The following is a 21484-nucleotide window of genomic DNA, read 5'->3' as shown; positions in this document are numbered from 1 at the left end:
ATAACTCCCTTTTAGACCTCACATCACTGCAACAATACTATGTGTTTTGTGTGATATAAGATGTCTAAATATAAGAAAAATAGCATATTTCCACTGCATAAGATCTAGATCTTTGACAACTATTTGAAAATGTGTGACTTTTTACTTGATCTCTTGCTGTGATTTGCTGTATCGCAAGAGTGTTGAGTCGCAGGGTGTCTGAGGACATCGAGATGAGAGGATTAGAGGACTGTTTAGGACATGAACAGATATCGAGATTGACAAAATAATCCTATCAGGCTTGTGTTATCTAATGTGGAACAGTACGACAAGACAAAATGATGTACAAAAAAAATAACAACATACCTTTCAATTGCATCAGGCTTCCAGTCACACAACCAGCAATATTACATTTAGTTCAGCTGCTTGTCTTTCATATCTAGCGATGTTGTTGTGGTGAATTCTGTCCATGTTGCTTTGTGCAACACCAGGTCCCAAGGATGGATCTGTCATACCAGTTATACTGCTAAAATGTCACACATGGCAGAGGTGTGAGGAGCACATATGTCCCAGAGCGAGTACGGCGGTGCTTGGGTTTCCAATTTCGGTGTTCTTACTTGCTGTCATCACAAGTCCAACAGAGAGTGATGTAACACCGGGCCATATATAACATAGAGTTGTATAGAGAGAAAATCATTCAAAAACCATCATATTGTTGGTTATTATGTATTATTCAATGGGAACTCAACCACTTGTACACATCAAGTTCAGTTTACTTGGCACATGGAGTACTACTCAGCCTGTGAAACAGTTGTATCATATTGCAATAACCTTGGTGCCATGAGTTTTGAAAAACATGGTGATTTTGCCAAGCAGAGAGTTTCGAACAAAATGAACGAATGAGTTGCATTGTGGTAAATGTATTATACAGTATTTTGGGGCCTTGACCTATACCTGAGGACTAAATGTGAAGCCATATCTGGCTCTGCTCATTCAGATTTGATTATTATTTTTTAAATCTAGCTCTTGTGGCTCCTCCGATTTTATGGAAGTGCATTTTAAAATCACATTTGTGCCCCTTTAAATATTAAATCTGTTCGTATATACTTTACAATTTCATTTTATGTTTAATTTCTAATTGGTTACCATGAGACACCATATAGTATTAATTAGGTATAGCCCAAAATCACAGATGTGTCTGTGTTGATGGCATGTTCATTTTATATCAAATATAACTGAAGACTCCAACCATACATTTATTATACCACATATACACCAGTCATTATGGTAGATTTGCTGACTGACACAGAAACATTATCGTTATTTAATATTGTATTTTGTCATGACATCAGGGCCCGGTAGCTCCACAAAGACACCGCAGGCTTAAGCCTTTGTAAGAGAAAACTAATTGGGCTACAGATGCTTTTTAGAAGGACAATGGTCGTTAGGGTCTGCTGGAGAAGACAAAGATTATCCTTCGGCCAAAAGCAAAAAAGTTAATGTGTAGGCTAGACAAAAGAGTCTCAGCTGATCCCATGAAAATGTCCCAAAACACAGAGAGCAGGTGTTTTCCATTAGCTGTAAATATGAGAAAGCTCCTTTGACATAAATGATTGGGGTGTAGCCAGGGGTCCGTTAATGTTTAAACCCAGGAGTCCATTTTAATGCATGCTAAGTTCAAGAGAGACTTTTGTATGAGTATGGTGTTCATTTTGTTGGGCACTGACTAGTGGTCTTGGTCCTGATGAAGCAAACAGTTTTTATTTACACATCCATTCACAAAGCAGCATAAACATGTATTGGGAGTTGTGTTTGTGGCCAACTCAGCCCCACTCTTTTTCAGGCTCCGTTTTTGGTTATCACCAACCCTGTTCATGCATGCTCCACCACCAGCTACCTTCTGTCTGTTTACATGCAGGCCACGTAGTAAACACCAGGTTTTAAGAGCTTTATTTGCTCTAAAAAGCTGCCTGCTGCCTATTCACTATACACACACAGTAGTAATTTTACCAATTATCATTCAAAAAAATATGAATCATAGCCACTTAAACTATTACGTCCTGCATCACCAGGAAATTGCAAAATATACATTAAAAAAAAATGTAATTTATTGGTCATGGCAGGAAGGACAGTGCTTTTAAAGGGAATGAAAGGAGTTGACTTAAACAGCCTTGGCTGATGTCAGCCTCTAATACACCTAATACACTACATAATAATATAGTAATTCTAATCTAACCTCCCGTCACAGCTGCAGAATCTCAGAAGCATCTGCACAATAATTATATTTCCATCTTTATTTTTCAAATTATTTTCCTTTCTTTCCGTATTGATTTGCCCTTTGCATAGAAAATGGATGTAAACAAACAGCTTATTCTTGATAGGATTTTTAGATCAGGTTCTGGCGTGTGTTTTTTTGTACAGTCCCGGACAAAAGTCTTGTCACTTATCAATTTTGTAGAAACAACAGCTTATAAACTGACTTTTAATTCATCTATTGGTTAAAAAAAATGGCTCATATGAAAGCTAAAACCCTCCCAAATTATGTTTAATATACTAAAATAAATTTGCTTCATTGAAGAAATATTGATAATTTAATGAACACAGAAAGGTCAGATTTTGGCAAGACAAAAGTCTTGTCGCCTACAGAGAGAAATGTGACAATTGAACAACTAATTTACTTCAAATACAAAAATATGTTGCATAACATCAGTGAAATAAGTTGTGCTGCTGTGAGATCCATATTTAATATCTTGTATGACTTCCATGAGCTTGAAGGACTGCATCCATGCGGTTCGACAATGATTCATACAATGTATTGATGAAGTCATCAGGAATAGCAAAGAAAGCAGTCTTAAGGTACAAACACACTACACGCGTTACAGACATTTTTGGGGGCAGGTGCTCATTGCAAAAAAAGGGCACAATATATTCTATCAATGAATGACCAAATCATTTTAAGGGTAATTGTACAAAACCCCCCCACCCCCACCTGGCCTAATGACTTTTAATACCCGGCCACACATAGAGTGTTTCTCAAAGGAATTTGGGAGACTGTGTTTGGGACCCTGGACCTTCTAGGGGGTTCCGGGGGAACCTTTTAAAGTAAAATTCATCAATCAGGTGCACTTTGAGAAGAAAGCTAAGGCTAAATCACCTGTGTCAATGTGGGCTATTTAGTACTATTTTCTGGAATAATTTGGAGACACAGAATTACCAAAAAGCAGAAAGAAAAAATGTACATGTTTGAAAAAAAAAACAAGTCAGCTTCGGATTTTTTTAAATAATTCCTTATCACGAATTCTCTCTTTGAAGTGTTTGTTAGGCCCCTGATCTCCGTACTTATAATATCCTATTAAGGTAAATGCAAGATTACTGCAAGTCTTGTAACATAGAAATAACTTGTGGTTGGGACAAAATAATATAATTAACTTGTATAGCTTCATGACTGATTTAGTACCACGAATCCACTTTGCGTAGTTAAAATAAAATGTGTGGACAGCTTTTAAGATATTTCAATAACATTTGAGGAACAGTTCAACATTAAAATCTGAGCTTTAAAAGGCCCTGAACAGTTAACATGACTCTGGTCTTGACTCTGACCCTTCATCTTCATCTTCCTACTTGCTGCTGGTGGATGCTTTCATCCAGGAGAGCAGAGAGCTTGGTTACATTACAACCAGGCACAAGGCTACATTGGGAATTGCCTGTTTGTCATTTAGCAAATAAATGACTGCATGTGTTAATTATATAGCCTAAAGTTAACCTAAACAACACAAAATATTCAGCATACTGATAGATTCACATGCTGTACCAATGACAAACTCCGCCGACATTAGTTGTGTTCATCACGTCCTATCTATTTTTTTTGGGGCTAGCTTGTTAAGCAGGACAGTCGGCTAATTTATGCTCAGCTGTGTGGCGCTGCATGACAGAGGCTACTTTATAACAGAGACAAATAAATGCAAGTTATAGCTTGGCAACTGAGGCTTTGGGGGCAAACAATACACTCTTGACTCCATTCATGTATGTGTTACCTCGCTGGTGGGGCAGGGCAGGCGCAAGAGTAGGTGTGTGTGTGCAGCAGCTGTGAACTGCTGCGGCAACACGCCTCCGTTTGTGTCCACTCTGCGCGTTCACGTTGACAAAGGAAGTGTGTGCGGAGGAGGAGGGGGGGGGGGACATATTTATTGGGGCATTATTGTCAAACGTTTTTAATCGTTGAGCATTTATAGATGATAATGTCGGCATGGGCCACATACACTGTAAAAAAAAAACTTTCATTTTTTTCACTGGAAAAGGGCAGGTGCTTCAGCACCACTTCAGGTCTACCTGCGGACATGCACGCTGTTGTGTCGGGTCAGGTCTGATCGCAGCCATGGTTAATTAGGGGAAATACAATATCGGGAGGGAGACTACGCGCGTAGAAACATTTTTGACACAAAATGATCAAGCAACATTTTAGCTGCGTTACGCACGTAAATCTTACGCGGGTAACGCGTGTAGTGTGTTCGTACCTTAAGACTGCTTTCTTTGCTATTCCTGATGACTTCATCAATACATTGTATGAATCATTGTCGAACCGCATGGATGCAGTCCTTCAAGCTCATGGAAGTCATACAAGATATTAAATATGGATCTCACAGCACCACTACTTATTTCACTGATGTTATGCAACATATTTTTGTATTTGAAGTAAATTAGTTGTTCAATTGTCACATTTCTCTCTGTAGGCGACAAGACTTTTGTCTTGCCAAAATCTGACCTTTCTGTGTTCATTAAATTATCAATATTTCTTCAATGAAGCAAATTTATTTTAATATATTAAACATAATTTGGGAGGGTTTTAGCTTTCATATGAGCTATTGTTTTAAACCAATAGATTAATTAAAAGTCAGTTTATAAGCTGTTGTTTCTACAAAATTGATAAGTGACAAGACTTTTGTCCGGGACTGTGTGTGTGTGTGTGTGTGTGTGTGTGTGTGTGTGTGTGTGTGTGTGTGTGTGTGTGTGTGTGTGTGTGTGTGTGTGTGTGTGTGTGTGTGTGTGTGTGTGTGTTCATCTAAATATAAACATTATGATCTCATGTTCCCAGCAGTGATTTAAAGAAGTCCTGCTGGCAAACTTTTTTCAATCTACCCAACACATCAATTGTAAATGTCAGGTTTTGGTGTCAGTCTCTGAATCGAAGAGCACTGACAGTCATACAAGAGGATATCTATCATGCAACACAGCCCCAAGACCTGCTGCATTTCAAGTCAGGAGATTGGAACTGCTATATTTGCTATTATGATAACATCATTATCAACATTTCAAAAAAAAATAAAAGACAGAATCAGTCGTAAAAAAATGCTTGTTTTTCAAAAGTAGAGACAGACGTGGCAAAGAAAGAGAAAGAGAATCTTAAATAACGTCATCACAAAATGATTGAAAGTCCCATATTGACAATAGAACCCTTAATCCCCAGGTGGAACTGCCCTTTAAAGCAAATAACAGCAGTGGTGCCTGTGTGAGGGGGAAGGGAATATTATTAAGATAAATGCAATACCAATACGTTTTTAATCAGTTTTGGCAGAAGTTTTATTCTGATGCATGAGCCATATTACTGAAAACCAAAAATATGATTGCTATTTATGCAGGGAGAGAGATCCAATTACACTAAAATCTCCTGGCAAATATTACCTCTTCCAGGATTTCACCTCGGCCAGCAGAGGGGCTTCCTTGGATAATTGAGTCGGAAGTTTTTGTCTGGAAATGTGAATATTAGCTTGTGAAGTTTTAAAACTAAGAAATGTTTGGGTGGCCATCGGAACAATGCAGTCCTGGATATTAGCGTCTTTTCTTTTATTGCTTGCTGTAAGGTTAAAAGGTGGAGTCAGTGATTCTGGAGAATGCTTGTTGTCAAAACATTTTTGTCGAAAATCAAAATCATTTAATATCTCCCATGATCCCCTTCCTGACCGTACTGTGTGTGTGATGAAAATAAATTCCACTGTTATTTCACAGGCTTTGTAAAAGGGCATGTTGCTAGATACGGTGGACCCCCTTTGTATACATACCCTTTGTTTGCATACTCGTTTACAGAGCCTAGGCTGTGTATTGACACCAGCTTTTGTTTTTTCAGTGCACACACAGTACGGACAGGTAGCAAATTGTGAGGAGATATTCACTGATTTTGACAAAAAGTGGTCTTTGTCAACAAGCGTTCTCCAGAATCACTGAATCCCTTTAAAGCGCAGGGAAGTAAATAACAGCAAATTGGTCAAATACTACAGGTTTTGCATATCAAAAGGTAGAAGCTGGGGCCAGGTATCCATCCCACGACATCTCTTCTTTCTGTCCCTCTGAGCGTCATTGCCCAAGAGGCAAGGCAAATGTAATTATCCTTCATAGAGGGGCTGTTTCATAAGCATCCTTTGATTCACTAATCATTCATTTCACCTCATCGCTGCGATGTTTTTAATTTTCTCTTTTGTTTTGCCAGTCTTATTTTGCTCTAGCGTCTCTTTGATGCTTCTAAAAATATCCATAAACTGCCTGTCTGTGTTATTCCGTCACCAAACAATCATTCATGGAAAGGCTGTGGGCTGCATTTTACTAACCATACAGTATGAACCCTGGTTATCTGTCTCCTGTTCCTCTTAGCAACAAAAAGACAAAAGTCCTTGGTTTCACCCTCTCCCTAATGTGTCAGCTGTGTTCTCTGAGGACACGGGCCTGTGCAGACAGGACCACAAGAGGCAGCTTGTGCCCTGTGAACTTTCCAGTTGACGTTCTATCACTGACTGATCTATTAAATCACCCCCTTCCCCTCTCTCCCCTCCTGCCTTTTTTTGTGCCTTGTGTCTCTGCAGCTCGGGTGTGTGACAACGCTATGCTGCGCTGTCAGAACGGGGGCACGTGCCACCACCATCAGCGCTGCCATTGTACCCCTGGCTTCACGGGTGTCCTGTGCGAGAGAGCTCGCTGCCAGGGCCCCGGGGAGTGCGATGACCAATTGTCTGGACAGGCCTCCCTCCACACAAGCCCCCTCCGTCGGCATCTCCTTCTTACCCTTGTAGTTCTCCCGCTATTGATTGTTCCCCTTTGCTGAGAGACCTGAGCAGCCGTCGCCATCCTAACAACCAAAACCCTAAGACCATGTATGTTGAGACTGATCTCTCTCAACGTTTAGGACATGAAGGAGAAAGGAAGTGTGTGGACAATGTGCTCAGCATACATTATAAGCAACTCTTTTTGTATCAAAGGCCACAGCGGGATGGGTGACAGTGTTACTAGTGCAGAAGGTTGTGCACTGATCTGTTATACTGGACACTAGGTGGATTAAGGAATGTATTGGAGAGGTCACTGCTGTCTTATCGTGTCACAGAGGAAACGGTTGGAGGCCTCGCTGTGTGGTTATGTCGTTAGATGGAACTTGACTGGAGACTCGGATAGGAGCTACTCATATTCTGACAGCAAATTGTACAAAAACTAGACACATGATTTCTAAGTATCATCTGAAGTTATTAAAAAATATATAATGTGGATGGGGACATCTTAAAAACACTTTGCCTCACTGCCTCCTTCCTTACTTGTGACCTTCTCCTCCTCCTCTCCCTCACTCTTCCCCTACTTCCTCTCTCTTTCTCCTTTCCGTGCTTTGGTGACTCTGGTGATTTTACTTTGCTGAAGGGCGTCTGTTGTTTTGCCAAATGCTGCACAATGTATTATTATGGAGCCCCTTGACAAGTACCAATCTAGTACAATTTTAAGTTGTCTTTTTCAGAGGCTTTGTAGTCATGCTTGAGCTCACCTGTATGGGAAAAAAAAAAGTTGTAACATACTGTAACTGTATTTAATTTTTGTATAAAAACAGATATTTTCATGACTACGCAAAAACAAAAAGATGTATTACTTGTTTTATATTGCTGCCCAGCCACCCTAGGTGTGGACTATGAGTGCATAAGGAGTTTGGTTGTATTATTTCTTTGCTTGTGTGGCACATGGTTCTCTTTATTGAGAGCTGCTGTCAAAACTATGTTTACATACACACTGACACAATACACTTCCACCAAAGGGGAAAAGAAAAACATGTCTTTGTCTTGTTGTTGAACATTTCATCAAGTAGTAACATGACCTTTGAGACGAGATATGTTGAAGTGTACAGTGTTGTTTGTAGATTGCCGCCAATGACAATGGCTGAATGTAATTTTAAAAGGATTTTGAGAGCTAGCAATGCCAATCGTTGACCTATTTACTGAAACAACACTTGCTGGCAAAGATATATCAATCAACAAATGATTCTCTAGTTCTAAGACTAAGGTTGTTTTCTTGTTGCACACAAAACATCAGAGAATCAGAAGAATCTCAAGCCAAAATCCCATCATCAGCTTTATGTAAATTTAACAAGACGACTAGAAAAAAAAAAGAAAAAGGAGATTGCACTGCGGTCGCAGAGGTTGTCCAGCTCGAATCTTTAATCAGATATAATCCTTGAATCAAATGGGAAGAGGGGAAGGTTTTTCTGAGCTGGTACGGTTCAAAGCCTGCATCCTGCTGTGGGAGCCTCCGAGAAGCGACGTGTTCAGGAAATGAGCTTTAATTCATGGAGGGTCAATGACTAGAAATTAAGTCACATCCCAATGGGTGACAAATTGAGCACTGAGACCAATTTCATTTGAGAGATTAATTCTGCTGCCAAGGTTGTTATAAAACACCTAATTTAGAGTTAGAGTCCTACTGTAAGTGCCTCTCATTAAATGACACTGTCAATGAAAAGAGTAGCAAATGCTTTTTTCTGACAGAGACTACTGCTTTAGAAAGCAACTTGTGGAAACTGGTAGTTATTTATTAAGCAGCGCACATAATACATTTTTGGGAGAGGGAAAAAAAACAAGCCTCATACTCAGCTAAATCTGCTGGAGGAAGCAATTATGTGATTGTCAATTAATTTCAACAACAAAAATGAATCAGCAACACCAGTAAATCCTTGAGGAATTGATTTTTTGCCAAACTTCTAAAGAAAACAGGGATTGTTCTATCATCTATCTATCATCAGGTTAGCAAACAAAGCCAGGCACAGCAGACTGTCAAGTTTCGGATTTCTCAACATGTTGAAGTGGTTAGCATTGGACTGTATTTATTTTCCGTACAAAATACCCAGCGCAAAATTCTATGGAATGAAACAACGGTTAAAACCTGCTTTAATGTCAACTGCAAAAGTTGGCATTTACGGTTAACTAGCTTGCTACCCACAGTCGTAACCTAACCTAGGATTACTTCAAGGCCAAAAAAGCATTTAATTCTTTGTGGGTTTACAGCTTACACTCAACCTAGCTAAATTTGTTACCTGAGAAAATGTTACGTTCACCAAATGCATTGGCTGAACCTTATCCTAAGGGCCTTTTCGCTTGTAACATTTAAAGTGAAACTTACTGTATGTAAAATACAAAACAATAAAGCATATGACCTTGTCCTTCTTGTCAAAGTATGTAAGCTAAGCAGCCAAACAGCTTGTCATACTTGAGTAAAGCTAGTTTACCAGGAAAAACTAGCTTTACACTGCAATACAAGAACAACAGTGTTTATTTGTTTTCATGTCTACCTAAGGATCATTACTAGTGAGGATGCTAACTTTTCGCCTGGGGTGTAAAGCTTTAACCCGTCTTTCAGCACAATGTTAAATAGCACTGAAAGAGAGTCAATAGCTATAAAAGTGAGAGCCTACTTTTGTCCGAGGGATCCGATGGGTCAATGATACATTTGTATCTGGCATTGTAAACTGCACAAGTGTCCTGCAAGAACAGAAACTGGACAGGCACACCAACTATTGCGAAACAAAAGGCAAGCCGCTCTTACAAGTATTCCTATGTGATTAAATGGACAAACATCTATGCTCTTCTCCAAAATACATTAACGTCATTTCAACATAACAGTTACTTCTGTGATTCAATCACTTTGTTCAAGGTTCATCTCTCTACACTGGACATTGAAGAAGGTGGAGGGGCACCTGGAGACTGTTTGTGGTGACACATCCAAGTTTTAGAGCAGTGTTTAAGGGCTGTGTGTGTGTGTGTGTGTGTGTGTGTGTGTGCCTGTCTGTCTGTCTTTCTGCGTGTGTGTGTGTGTGTGTGTGTGCGCGCGCGCGCGCGCGTGCGTGCGTGCGTGCGTGCGTGCGTGCGTGCGTGCGTGCGTGCGTGTGTGTGTGTGTGTGTGTGAGACAATTACCTTTATGACATGTTAGTGCAATAAAATTGGTGTTTTATGACACACTTGTCCTGGCTGTGGGCGGTATTTAGCTATTAGTACCAAAAGTTTTAGGGTTCAATCCAAAGTCTCTCGCACTTAAATGCAGATCATGACACAAAAGGTTGATGAACAACTGGAGGAAAACCGTTCTCTGCCTCAAGAGCGAGTGCAACACAGTGCCAACATCGACATTCTCAGCTGAGGAGGAAAAAATAGCGCCATTATTCCTACATGGCCTTGCTTACAGTTAAAGAGTATGTGAATGGGTATATTATTTACAGCAGCTTTCTTGTTTTCTATAACATATTTAGAGACGAAAAAGAGTCAATGTTACTAACCATACTGTCATCGCAACAAAAATGCTGACATTTAAACTCAGATAAACTGGAACATTTTTCAACATTTGGGTGCAGCATTTTTTTTAATAGATCAGATTACAATGAAGGATTTTTTTTCTCTACAATGTTCTGTACCACAGCAAAGCTTTGTCCTGACATTTTCAGACATGAGGATTCCTTCTGTTCTGCCACTGTCAGCACTGGTGGCACCAACAGAAAGTGACATAACATAAGACAAGGGGTATTCAGTATCAAAGAACGAAAAGGCTCAGCAGCATGTCTGGAGCGCTCAGCTTATTAGCAATCCAATATCCATATTCAGCTCATCGATGACACTCTTTGAAATGCCAAGCTTTAGAACTCAAAGCAAGTGCTGGAACATGAAGCTAAACTTTTCTGTCAGTCAACGTTGTAAATAATAGCCTTCCATTACATTGACATTTTCTTAAAACATTTGGATGTTACGAACGCGCATGCTAAAAATGTCCAGCTGTTTTCAGGTCAGGGGTTATGAAGAGAGTGCAGCTTATGTTTTATTTTCAGATATCTTAGAAATGTTTTGAATTCATAAAAGGGATTTGAAGCTCAGAATGTAAGTTAGAAGTTGTAGTTACTTCACTGTGTTTATGACAATACGTACGTTGTCCTTGACCCGTCACGTTGCTCGACTGTACAAAATAATGAATCTACAAGTGTGGCTCCATATGGAGAGCTGCTGTTTCCACAAAGGCACAAATCTTCCTTTGAGCAGCAGAACTATTCTCATAGAGCGGAAGCTGCCTGGCTTTATATTTATTTGATTGTCAGTTTGTTTGTTTGCTGGGAAACTTTCGAAGAGAGAAACTCACTATCGGAAGAAAAGTTACCACCTAGTCTTGCAAAACCATGAAAAGCATTTTGGGCATTTTGTTCTCATAATTATGCCTAATTTTATTAAATGGTAGTTATGGGAAAAAGAAGGGGAGACAGCACTGTACTCTAGCAAGCGTGTTCACTGTCAGTTAATTAGTCTAGCAAGGTTTTTTTTTTCTGGAGATTTTCCCTATCCACACTGAGGGTCTAGGGCTAGATACTATGCTGTACAGGTTGTTAAATCCCTTAAGGCAAATTTGTGAATTGTGATATTGGGCTTCATATCAAAATACCATTTATTTAACTTGTGAGATGACTCCATATGAGCAAAACAGTTGTGGCCTTCTTTCCCTTCTGGGATACAACAGTCTTAAGCCCCTTTTACACAGCCAGTGAAAGCCGGGAATATGCCGGCCTTTCGGCCCTCCCCCCAGCTGTGTAAATGCGACAGTTGCGGAACGAGGGAAGAAAGGTGCGAGTGATCGTTCCGGGAATTTTACTACCTCGGGGGGTAGTAAGATTCCCGACACGATCAGTTCCGCCTCTCTGTTTAAATGCTCCAGCTTGTTGTTGCGGAACAGGGGGGCGTTTGATGTTCCATAGTCTACGTTCTAAACATGCGACCATGTTAGCAGTTGAAGGACGTGTGTTTAACATTAACCACGGCGGCCTGATGTCCCGTAAAAATCACAAAATAAAAGGAACGGTGTATAATCTAGCTGATCATAAGGTCCGTTGCTCAATCCAAACCCCCGCGCTTCATTTTGCAGAGTGTATGAGTCTATTTCTGCCCAGGAGAAGTTGTACAATGGAAAGCTAGGCTAGGCTAAGTAAGGGATAAAGTATAGCGAACGGGTCACTTGCTAGAAATAAAGACCGACAAGCTGAAGCAGGAGCCCGACGCGCAGCGGAGGGCTCTTGTTCAGCTTGAAGGTCGACCTAGTAACGGGGGAATAGTCTGCTCGCCCCGCTAGACTGTCTGCTTCAGCTGACTGAAGGCTCCGGCTCAGCTGTTAGCCACAGAGCTACTGTTTTGCTAACACATTCCGCCGCCGCTATTATTATCCTAAGTCTGAGCGTATATCCACACTTTATTTCTGTCTACAGTAACGTGACTTCACACACTGTGTGTATGTGTATGTCTGATTGGCAGATCGCTGCCCTCACAAAGAGACTCGCTCACAACCAACCTGTCACACACACACACACACACACACACACACACACACACACACACACACACACACACACACACACACACACACACACACAGAGGTGAAGCGGTCGGATTGATTTAGTCAGTTTGGTTAACTGTCCCAGTGATGTTGGACTCAGCGCGTAGCGAGATCAACTGGCACATCGTGGGGACAGTAAAATACGGCCCTCTTACTGCAAGCTCCAGCACTTCTGCTCTCAATTCACCCGCCATTGTTGTTGTTGTAAAGCAGCTGACCGGCGCGGCGCTAAATGTTTACGTCACACCTGACGCTGTTTACAAGCACCTCTTTCATTCCGGAGCGCTGTGTAAAAGGGACTACTGATGCGCCAGCAGGCCGGCGTTGCTTGCTTCTGTGTAAATAACACAGAAGCAAGCAAAGCCGGCATATTGGAGTGATGTTGTTCCGTCAATATGCCGCAATCTCTGTGTAAAAGGGGCTTTAGATTGAAAAAGGAGTGGAATTGCACAGAAGAAAAAATAAGAACCCTGAGCATGAGCCATTAACATAACAGAAGCATCACGGTCTATGTATTATTTCCAACACGTAAGAATAGTGATAATTTTTTTTGTTATTTTAGGTGGAATATCATACGAAGCAGCTTTGATAATAAAAAAAAGTGCATGTGCATCTGTGTGTACAATACATAGCCTACTGTATGCACACAGTGACTCACCCACATCCATAGGGCCTTCCGCCTTCTCCTTCCTAATCAATTTTTCAGCTCCAGCGGCAGAAATTGGATTGACTCCATTTACGTGGCAACACATCGGGAATGGCACTTACGGAGGGATGGGAGCAGCATGCCATCTGTGGCTTTATCAAACTCCCTTTCACATCTCTGACATCGCAAGGACAGCTGGTGGGTGGCTGGCTGGCTGACTCCCTGCACAGAGCCAGAGTACACTAGAATCAATAGGCAGAACAAAGAGGAAGTTAAGCTGCCTCTGCTGGAACATAATGGAAATACCTTTCTCCCTACTGCTCTTTCAGAGCTCTTGCAGCCGACTAAACATTTAAACAACATTTCTACCAACCCCCATCCATTAGTTCAATAAAAGATTTGAAACATACTATTGTTGAAATCACAGCGTGCAGCTCACCTATTTCATTGGAAACTATCCTGACCTTGCACCAGTAAGAACTTATGCTATAAACTTTTTGTTGGATGCACATTATAGACTACAGTTAATGCACAAATATATGAAATTCAAATGATTTATTTGAAATGCAATGGCATCTAATCTAAAAGCAGGACTGTTTAGATTCTGGCATGGATCTAAAGGTACATAAAACATACCAATCTGCATCCTTGTCACGACCACAGACCAATCTGATGTCCCCTCATTTCAATACAATCTAGGGCAGCAATCGGCTCTTGGGTTACAGATGGTAATCCTATTCAGTGTCACACACGATCACAGCTCTTGTCTATTTTTTTCTCAATGCCAAATCCAGCACTACTGGCCTTCAGTGCCACACCTAAATTGCAAATCGGCCCCGGCTGGGATTGGCACTGCAAGCCCCCGACACCCTGTTGAAGAAATTATTTATGTATCACACCGACGCGGGCCATAAATAAAAGATACCATTCACAGTCTGTTCCAGAGTTCCCGGAGCTGGGAAGAAAATGGTTTATCCTCAATTTTTGCACAAGCTGGGAGGGATGTGGGGTTTGTGTTGTGTGTCCCTAGGTTGTATTCAAACACTTCTGACGAAAACAAAACATACCTGTAGAATGTGTAAAAGATTTTCCCCTGTTCCAAAGCACACTGCATACGACTGATATCAATGTATCAATAGGATGAATCCTAAAAATTCCTACCAAGGCCAATTTAGACATTTTGGTATTTTTTCCTGTACCATTCCTAAAGAGGGCAGCAGACGGGTTGGGTTAGCCTGATATGATGGATCACACCCTCAACACTGGAAAATAAACTGTATAAGTTCTTGTGTGATTTCTCAAATAAGTAATGTGTACTATGCATTTAAATGAATTCAATGTTAACAGAAGGGCACAGGAATATACTGATATAGACTAAATCGATGAAAAAGAAATCATACTTTAAGCTATAAGCATTTCTCTGGGAAGCATGAACATATTTTACAAATGGAGTGGAACAGAATCTAAGCATCAGAGGTGCATTTTGTTGTCCTTTTCAGAGCTCTTTATTCATCTCTACTGTCTGGAACCTGAGGGTTTACCCAAATACATACACCTCTTTATATCTAACCATGTGTACAGTTTTGGTTTATTTGTCCAGGTTTTAAGACATTTATTAGGTCTATCATAAGAGGAAATATCTTGGAAATTGATTTTAGTAGTGGTGCTTACAACAAAAGAAGTGCAAAAGGCACACAAAATGTCCTCATGGTCGATGTCAAATGTAATTCAACTGATGCCTGAAGGGTCCAGATGCACTGAAACTAAGAAACAGCGATATACGCTGATTTGCTGACTCACATCTGCTCAAAGTGACACGCATGCACAGAGCAGGTTGACATGCATAGATAAAAATGAGTACAGGCGTTTTGATGCACATCATATGCTGCCTGTTTGAGCTGCCCTTTTATGCAACATTTCAAACCAAAATCTCTCTCCACAAAGAATGTCCAGATAATTCACAGACCTCGCTATAGGGAAACTGTTTCCTCAGTAAGAAAATGCACTTCTGTTGTAGGGTGGCACCAGAAATGGATATCTCACATCTGCATGGATAGGACACCACTCAGTTTGACCAGAAAAATAAATTGTGTGTTGTTTATTATTGTATTTATAATGTGTGCGCACCAGACAGCAAAATCCCAATCCCATTTTGTTGTTGACAATTTACTATCGGAGCTGTATACAATAGCTGTCATTGCTCCTAATCTGCAGCCTTTACTTACTATTTTAACACTCTGTTATTTTAACAGAAATATGTGTTCAACATTTGTTACAAACAAGAGTTAACAACGGCATTGCTAAGCCCAAGGACTGTTGTGAGACATACATTGGAGGAAAGAAAGGCACAGGTGGCTTGATGGCAGAAAATCCCTAAACAAAGAGCTGCTACAAAGAAAAAGTTAATTGAAGAGAGAGACACACGGATGGATAGTTGGAGAGACAGACTGACTGGCTGACTGACTGACTGACTGGGACGAGAGGCAGTTTAGAAGCACGCAAATACAAACAGTTTCAAGTTACAGCGGGGAGAAATAGAGGAGGCGAGACAGAATCCTTCACAAAAGCCTGCCATGAAACAATGGTTCCCTGATGGAAACCGGCAGCAGTAAACACAAACAGCCCTGTTTGGCAGAGCTGGAGGTGGGAGGGATTGGAGTAAAAGTGAGGGAGACAGAAGGAGTGAGAGACTGACAGGCCCTGCCAAAGAGGCCCCCAATGACAGGCAGCGCCACCTCGTTAAACCTGTCCACAGGAGTCACAGGCAGATGCTTTGCTTTCTCTATGATAATGGCCGACCTGCTAAGCAGCTAGCGGCGTCATGCTCCTTTGAGCAACTATCCACCTCAAAACTGTGTCACTTGGTTTCACGCCAGCACCGGTTCCAACTCGCCACACACACGAGGAGGGCTTGTTGCGCCATACGTTTTTAATGTGGGCATAGATGTATTAATATTGCAAGTTAATAAACCTTGTACAAAATGTCTTTCTGCCGATATGGCTCTCATGAACTCGCGTTGGCCCTTCAGCGCTCTGCTGCGCTGCGTGTGGGCTTTCAGATCGAGTAGCGGCAGATTCATGATCGCCAATTATGTCTTAAGACCTTTGAAAACACGCTCCCCGGACTGTGCAAATTGGCATTAAGCGTATGAAAGTGTTACCCATTAATGCACATTTATTCACCATTTTACATTTATGGGACCCACTGCTGCCGAGCATCAAAGCACAGTCAGCACATGGAGTCAAGAGGAAGTAACTAGGGTGAGGGAGCGATAGAGAGGGAAAGAGAGAGAGAGAGAGAGAGAGAGAGAGAGAGAGAGAGAGAGAGAGAGAGGGGGGGGGAGGAGAGCGCAGCGGCTCTCTGAGGATTAGCTCATTTAGACTGCTTTGATCTGAGATCTTAATTGCTGGGTAGCACTGATAGAGTCCTCACAGAGACTTAAACAGAGCAACAGCACCGAGGCGAGGAGGAAGGAGGGTGGTCGCGTCTTTACCTTCTCTTCACCAATTCTTCTTTCATTGAATGTACTGTTAACGATTAGTGAGAATAAGCGTCTACAACCTTTCTAAAAGACCCGGGGGGCTGTAGGTTGGCACAGTTGCTTTGACTGAAACTGGTAGGCCTAGTGTTTACCACAATCAACATCCAAGTTTTTAGTATGCTAATATTTGCTGAATTGCACCAAACACAAAGTTCAACTGAAGGCTGATGGATATATAGATTTGCATGCAACTGTGATACTGTAAAACAACTATTGTATAAGCAAAATGTTGACCTGATGATGATGATGATGGAAAAAAAGGCATAGGACAAAATTGAATGTCACGATTATCCTGGCCAAATATTTGCAACTTACAAAATTCTCATAAAATTAAACCAACAATGAATAAAAAGAGCTACGTAGGCTAGACCACGGCGGGTGCAACAAGCATCATTGTGCAGGGTCATAACTATGTTCCCATGGCCCTGATCACCATTTTGAACAGTTTAGCCACTTTAATGGTCTGAGGACCAGACCAATATTCAAGTTCCCGTAGCCAAGAGGTTATTTTCCCAGCAACTGAGACTTGTGCCAACTTCAAAGTCCATTGATGTTATATGGTTCGTTGTAGGCTATGTGTGAGCATAGATGTTTACAACGTATACCATCACAGTTCAGCCACTTTAATATAATTTAATGGGAAAATGGTGCACTTACCCTTTTGAAAAGTTAAAATAAGGCTATGTGTGTTAAGAGAATATCGAACTGGGGAACTCTGGGAACATAAGTAGGCTACATTTGCTGCAGAAATTGAACTAAAGGCAGAAAAAGGCTTCACCAATGCCACCAACATCAACAGAAATTCCAAAGAGAACTTAGCAACAAACAAACATGAAAGCAGAGAGACACTGCACAGTTTCTACGGACAGAGAGACAACAATAATGTGCTTGTGTCGTCTCTGTCTGTACAGTAACATCCATCAAATTCGACATGCTGTTTATTTTTGTTCCTACCTGTCTGACGTCATCGTGCGAGCGCCTGCACCTCGAAGTTCTCTCCTCTCCGTTGCTCGGTTCTAAAATACTTTGAGCTGAAAAACGTCTTTGGTCACAACCGGTCAGTCACAACGTGACAGAAAATGTCCCAAGCAGTTGAAAGGTCTCACACTCCTCATGAAGATACAAGCTCCTCAACAATGTAGCAACAAATGTAGAAACCATCTCTAAAGGAACCCATGTTATGTGGGTGGGTGTGTTAGCATTTACCATGCTAGCCATACCCAGCATGCACATGTTGGTCATGCAGTAGGCTACTTGCTGTAGTTTGGTCTGGCTTTGCGAGACTAGTCACGCAGCATCTTCGTTTGTGTTTGATTTGCGTGACTGGGGCTATGGACTGGGGTCATTTGCGGATGGTGAATTAAATCAGTGATTAAAGGTGAATGCTACCCCATTTTTCTTTTTTTATAGACTTACTCCAAGATACCGTAACACAACCCATGACAATGAATTGAAGGAATTATCTTTAATTAATTATTTTGCATTGGTGCAGGCTTGGTGGACACTGACATGTTATATTTTTAAAATAGCCTACTACTTAAAAATATAAAAATAAATTAAAGTTACCAGAGTTACTTCCACCTAATTTAAAGTTACAAGAGTTACTTCCACCCTTTACAACATACATTTGCTTTGCATTTGGTTGCTAAATGAAATCTGTACCCCAAAAACATAAGACTTTTAAAAATGAATTTGCTTAATTAGGATAAGGGAAAAACTCTGATCATAGGTCATTTTGATGCTGCTGTTTTTCGAATGAGGCCATTCTTAATTTCCTAAATGTTTGCAAACAATAACTCACATTTTAGCCACTAAAAAGGTGAGGTGATTCGCAAAAGGTATTTTTATTCCTAGGCTGAATCCCTATTGGATGGCATCTTGTCAATGTGGCCATTAAATAGGCCTATAGCCTATATGTCGCCCTCAACAGCTCCTGTGGGTTCTCTAACGGATATCCCATTCTTCTACATTCCTATTTTTCTCTTGCAGGGCAGCTTTTTAAGTACCTTGTCTGAATACAGAACCACTGTGAAGTAGTAGTTTTAGGATTTTGTAAGGAGAAGGGGGGGTTGGTCACAAGTCAGCAGTTGAATATAAATCTCACAGATTTAAGTCTTTCGGATAGTGAAGCCCTTTTGAGAAGAACAGAGAGCTCACCGTATTTGAGGGCAGCCACAGCTTTGGCTAAATTCCTGTTTAACCCCCATATAGAGACCGAGAAGGGGCTGAAGACAAAGACCGAGGGTTAAGGAGATTATTCAGGCAGATGAAGATGATGCATGGTTTCTTTATGTCTCTCTCTCTCTCTCTCTCTCTCTCTCTCTTTCTCTCTCTCATGCACACACACATATCCAAGATCACCTTCTTCCCCCCACCATGTACTGTATCTACTCCAGTGGTGGAGAACGTATTCAACCCCAGAACTTAAGTTAAAGTATAGATCCTTCTGCTCAAATATTACTCCAATCCAAGTGAAAGATGGTCAGTAAAATGTTGTACTAAAGTTAAAGTAGCCTACCAGTATTTGAGATAGAAAATATTATAAGTATTCAAAAGTACAAAGTGTACATTTCTGCTAGATATAGGCAAAGAATGAATAGGATTTGGGTTCCAACAAGAGAATGGGATCAAAGTGAGGAGTGACACATATTTCGCTTAAATTATAATGCCAGACAATGGCATCACACATACCCACGCACACCCACCTTTTCCCACCACCATGTACAATATCTACTCCATGAAACCTTGGACCCATTCCTCTCTCTCTCTCTCTCTCTCTCTGGCCGCTGTCCAACGTCTCTGACATTGCCTTTCATCTCTTTGGCAAAAGACAGGAACAGGCAGATTAAGGAGAGAGGACGAGTATTAGATGAGCCATTCTTTCTCTCTGCCTCCTTGTGACAGGGTTTCTGTTAGCGCAGGCGAGCTCATTGGTCATTAGAGAGGTTGCAGAGCCATGGGGGGAAAACGCAAGCCTGAGGGAGTCAGGGCTGTACAGTGCGACAGTTTTGATCGCATTTGCTACTGAAATTGATCACGTGCGATGATGAATACTAGTCCACTCGCACGAGTGCTAATGAGCAGATGCTGTCTGTTTGAGACACAGAGGAGCTCTGCACAACACTGCTTAGAGGGCTCTACATTAACACTCTCCAAATTCGGGTAAATGTAGTCTTAGGCGAGTAAGTTATTGAGTCCACCTTCCACTTTGGCTGGTGAAAGATGTGTGCTCGGGACCTGTGCTTGTTGTGCGGCGATTCTAGCGTCTGATACACTTCACCAACGGTAATAACCGGAAGGAGACGGCACGCAGTTAAGTTAGCGCGTGTGCAAGCAGAACATTTCCTGTGCGCCTTCACATTAAAAGCCTGTTACTAGCCAAACGTGAGTTGACTTCTTTGAAGCCGGTAAGAACAGGAAGTTCGCGCTTTACAGCCCTGCAGTGCGCTAGCTTGAAAATCAACTGCTTCAGCTGCAGAGAGCAGTCAACAACAGTAGTCTATGTAAACAAAGTTTGAAATAACTGATAAGCCACTGAAGAACTACTCCCAACACATTCACAACAACCTATTTAACTTATCCTAGATTGTACCAATATGTATACTTATTTATTTAATAGGCTATATGTTTTAAAGTTAGGTTTTAATTAACAGAAGGACATTTACCAAAAAAAAAATATTATTATGAATATAATAATGATATGTATATACAAAACATATATAGATATTAATTTTATGGGGAGAAATAATTCTGAATCAGCAAAAAATTGCAATTGGCAGGTTAGATTATTTTGTCTAAATTACAATCAGTGCACCCCTATTAATTTTTCTACAATTATTACTGCACACACTAGGATATGGCATTAATTGAGAATTTCAAATGAGACCAAGATGACAGGCTAAAAGGTAATTAGAGCGAAATGCATGGGTTAAGGTTATGCAAGTTTTCGATCAGACTTTGTGTGCTACTGAATTTATTTTTGTGCTACTGATTCTTTTTGCTTGCTAGCACCAGTGCTACCACCTAAAAAAATAAGCGTACAGCCCTGGGGAGTGTTTACATAGAAAATACTGATATAGTGAGACTATGATTTGCATGTTTGACTGTGTATTCCTGTTGAATCTCTTTTTCTTTCTGATGCATTCTTCAAAAAGAAAACATTGGTCCTTCACTAAGATCACATTTATATATCACACAAGTGTTTTCACATTAGACTCTTCTATTCTGTTTGTAAAGCCATTTTTTGACCACAGCCAGTGCTTTGCTGCACTTTTTCTAACTATGTCAGTCACAGCTATGATTTGTGATGCAACCAATAAGCCTTTGTTCCTGCAATACGTAATATGTGTCTGAATAAGGAAAAATAGCATATCAAATTTCAAAAGTACAATTCAAAGAGTGTGTTTTTATTAAATATTTATGTCACACACATGGTTAGCGGGGTGTTAACGTTTGAAGGGAAAACAGCACCGCTTAACACCCCAGTGCTACCTTGCCCTACAGTGAGCAGCCGTTGCATCATCCTTGAGTCATTCATTCTGAAACCAAAAAGGAGTTGAGGTAAACACAAAATCTGTGAAATGTACAAGGGGTCTCTGGCTTCCACGGTGAAATGTTCAAAAGATGAAGGAAGTTTAGACCTTTACCTCCAGTTGCTCAACCTAC

At 40.8% G+C, this 21484-nt stretch overlaps 2 protein-coding genes across 3 annotated transcripts in view; one reads left to right on the top strand and one right to left on the bottom strand.

Annotated features, from left to right (window-relative positions):
- The window catches only part of LOC307255946 (netrin-G1-like), a 57231-nt gene extending 49349 nt beyond the window's left edge, over nt 1-7882 (top strand). For both annotated transcript variants that reach the window (XM_080034776.1, XM_080034775.1), the window contains one exon: nt 6831-7882. In XM_080034776.1, coding sequence (XP_079890902.1) covers nt 6831-7069 — 239 coding nt within the window. In that variant the 3' untranslated portion in view covers nt 7070-7882. The remainder of the gene's footprint in view (nt 1-6830) is intronic.
- Nucleotides 7883-21348: 13466 nt separating this feature from the next.
- Nucleotides 21349-21484, bottom strand: part of LOC307255344 (guanine nucleotide exchange factor VAV3-like) — a gene marked incomplete at both ends in the record, with an annotated part of 82753 nt that continues 82617 nt past the window's right edge. Inside the window, one exon of the mRNA XM_080034025.1 lies at nt 21349-21357. Within this exon, the coding sequence (XP_079890151.1) occupies nt 21349-21357 (9 nt within the window). The remainder of the gene's footprint in view (nt 21358-21484) is intronic.

Source organism: Ammodytes marinus, assembly GCF_949987685.1.
Source record: "Ammodytes marinus genome assembly, chromosome: 9".
NCBI classification, from domain to species: Eukaryota; Metazoa; Chordata; class Actinopteri; order Uranoscopiformes; family Ammodytidae; genus Ammodytes; species Ammodytes marinus.
This window is presented reverse-complemented; position numbering and strand designations above follow the sequence as displayed.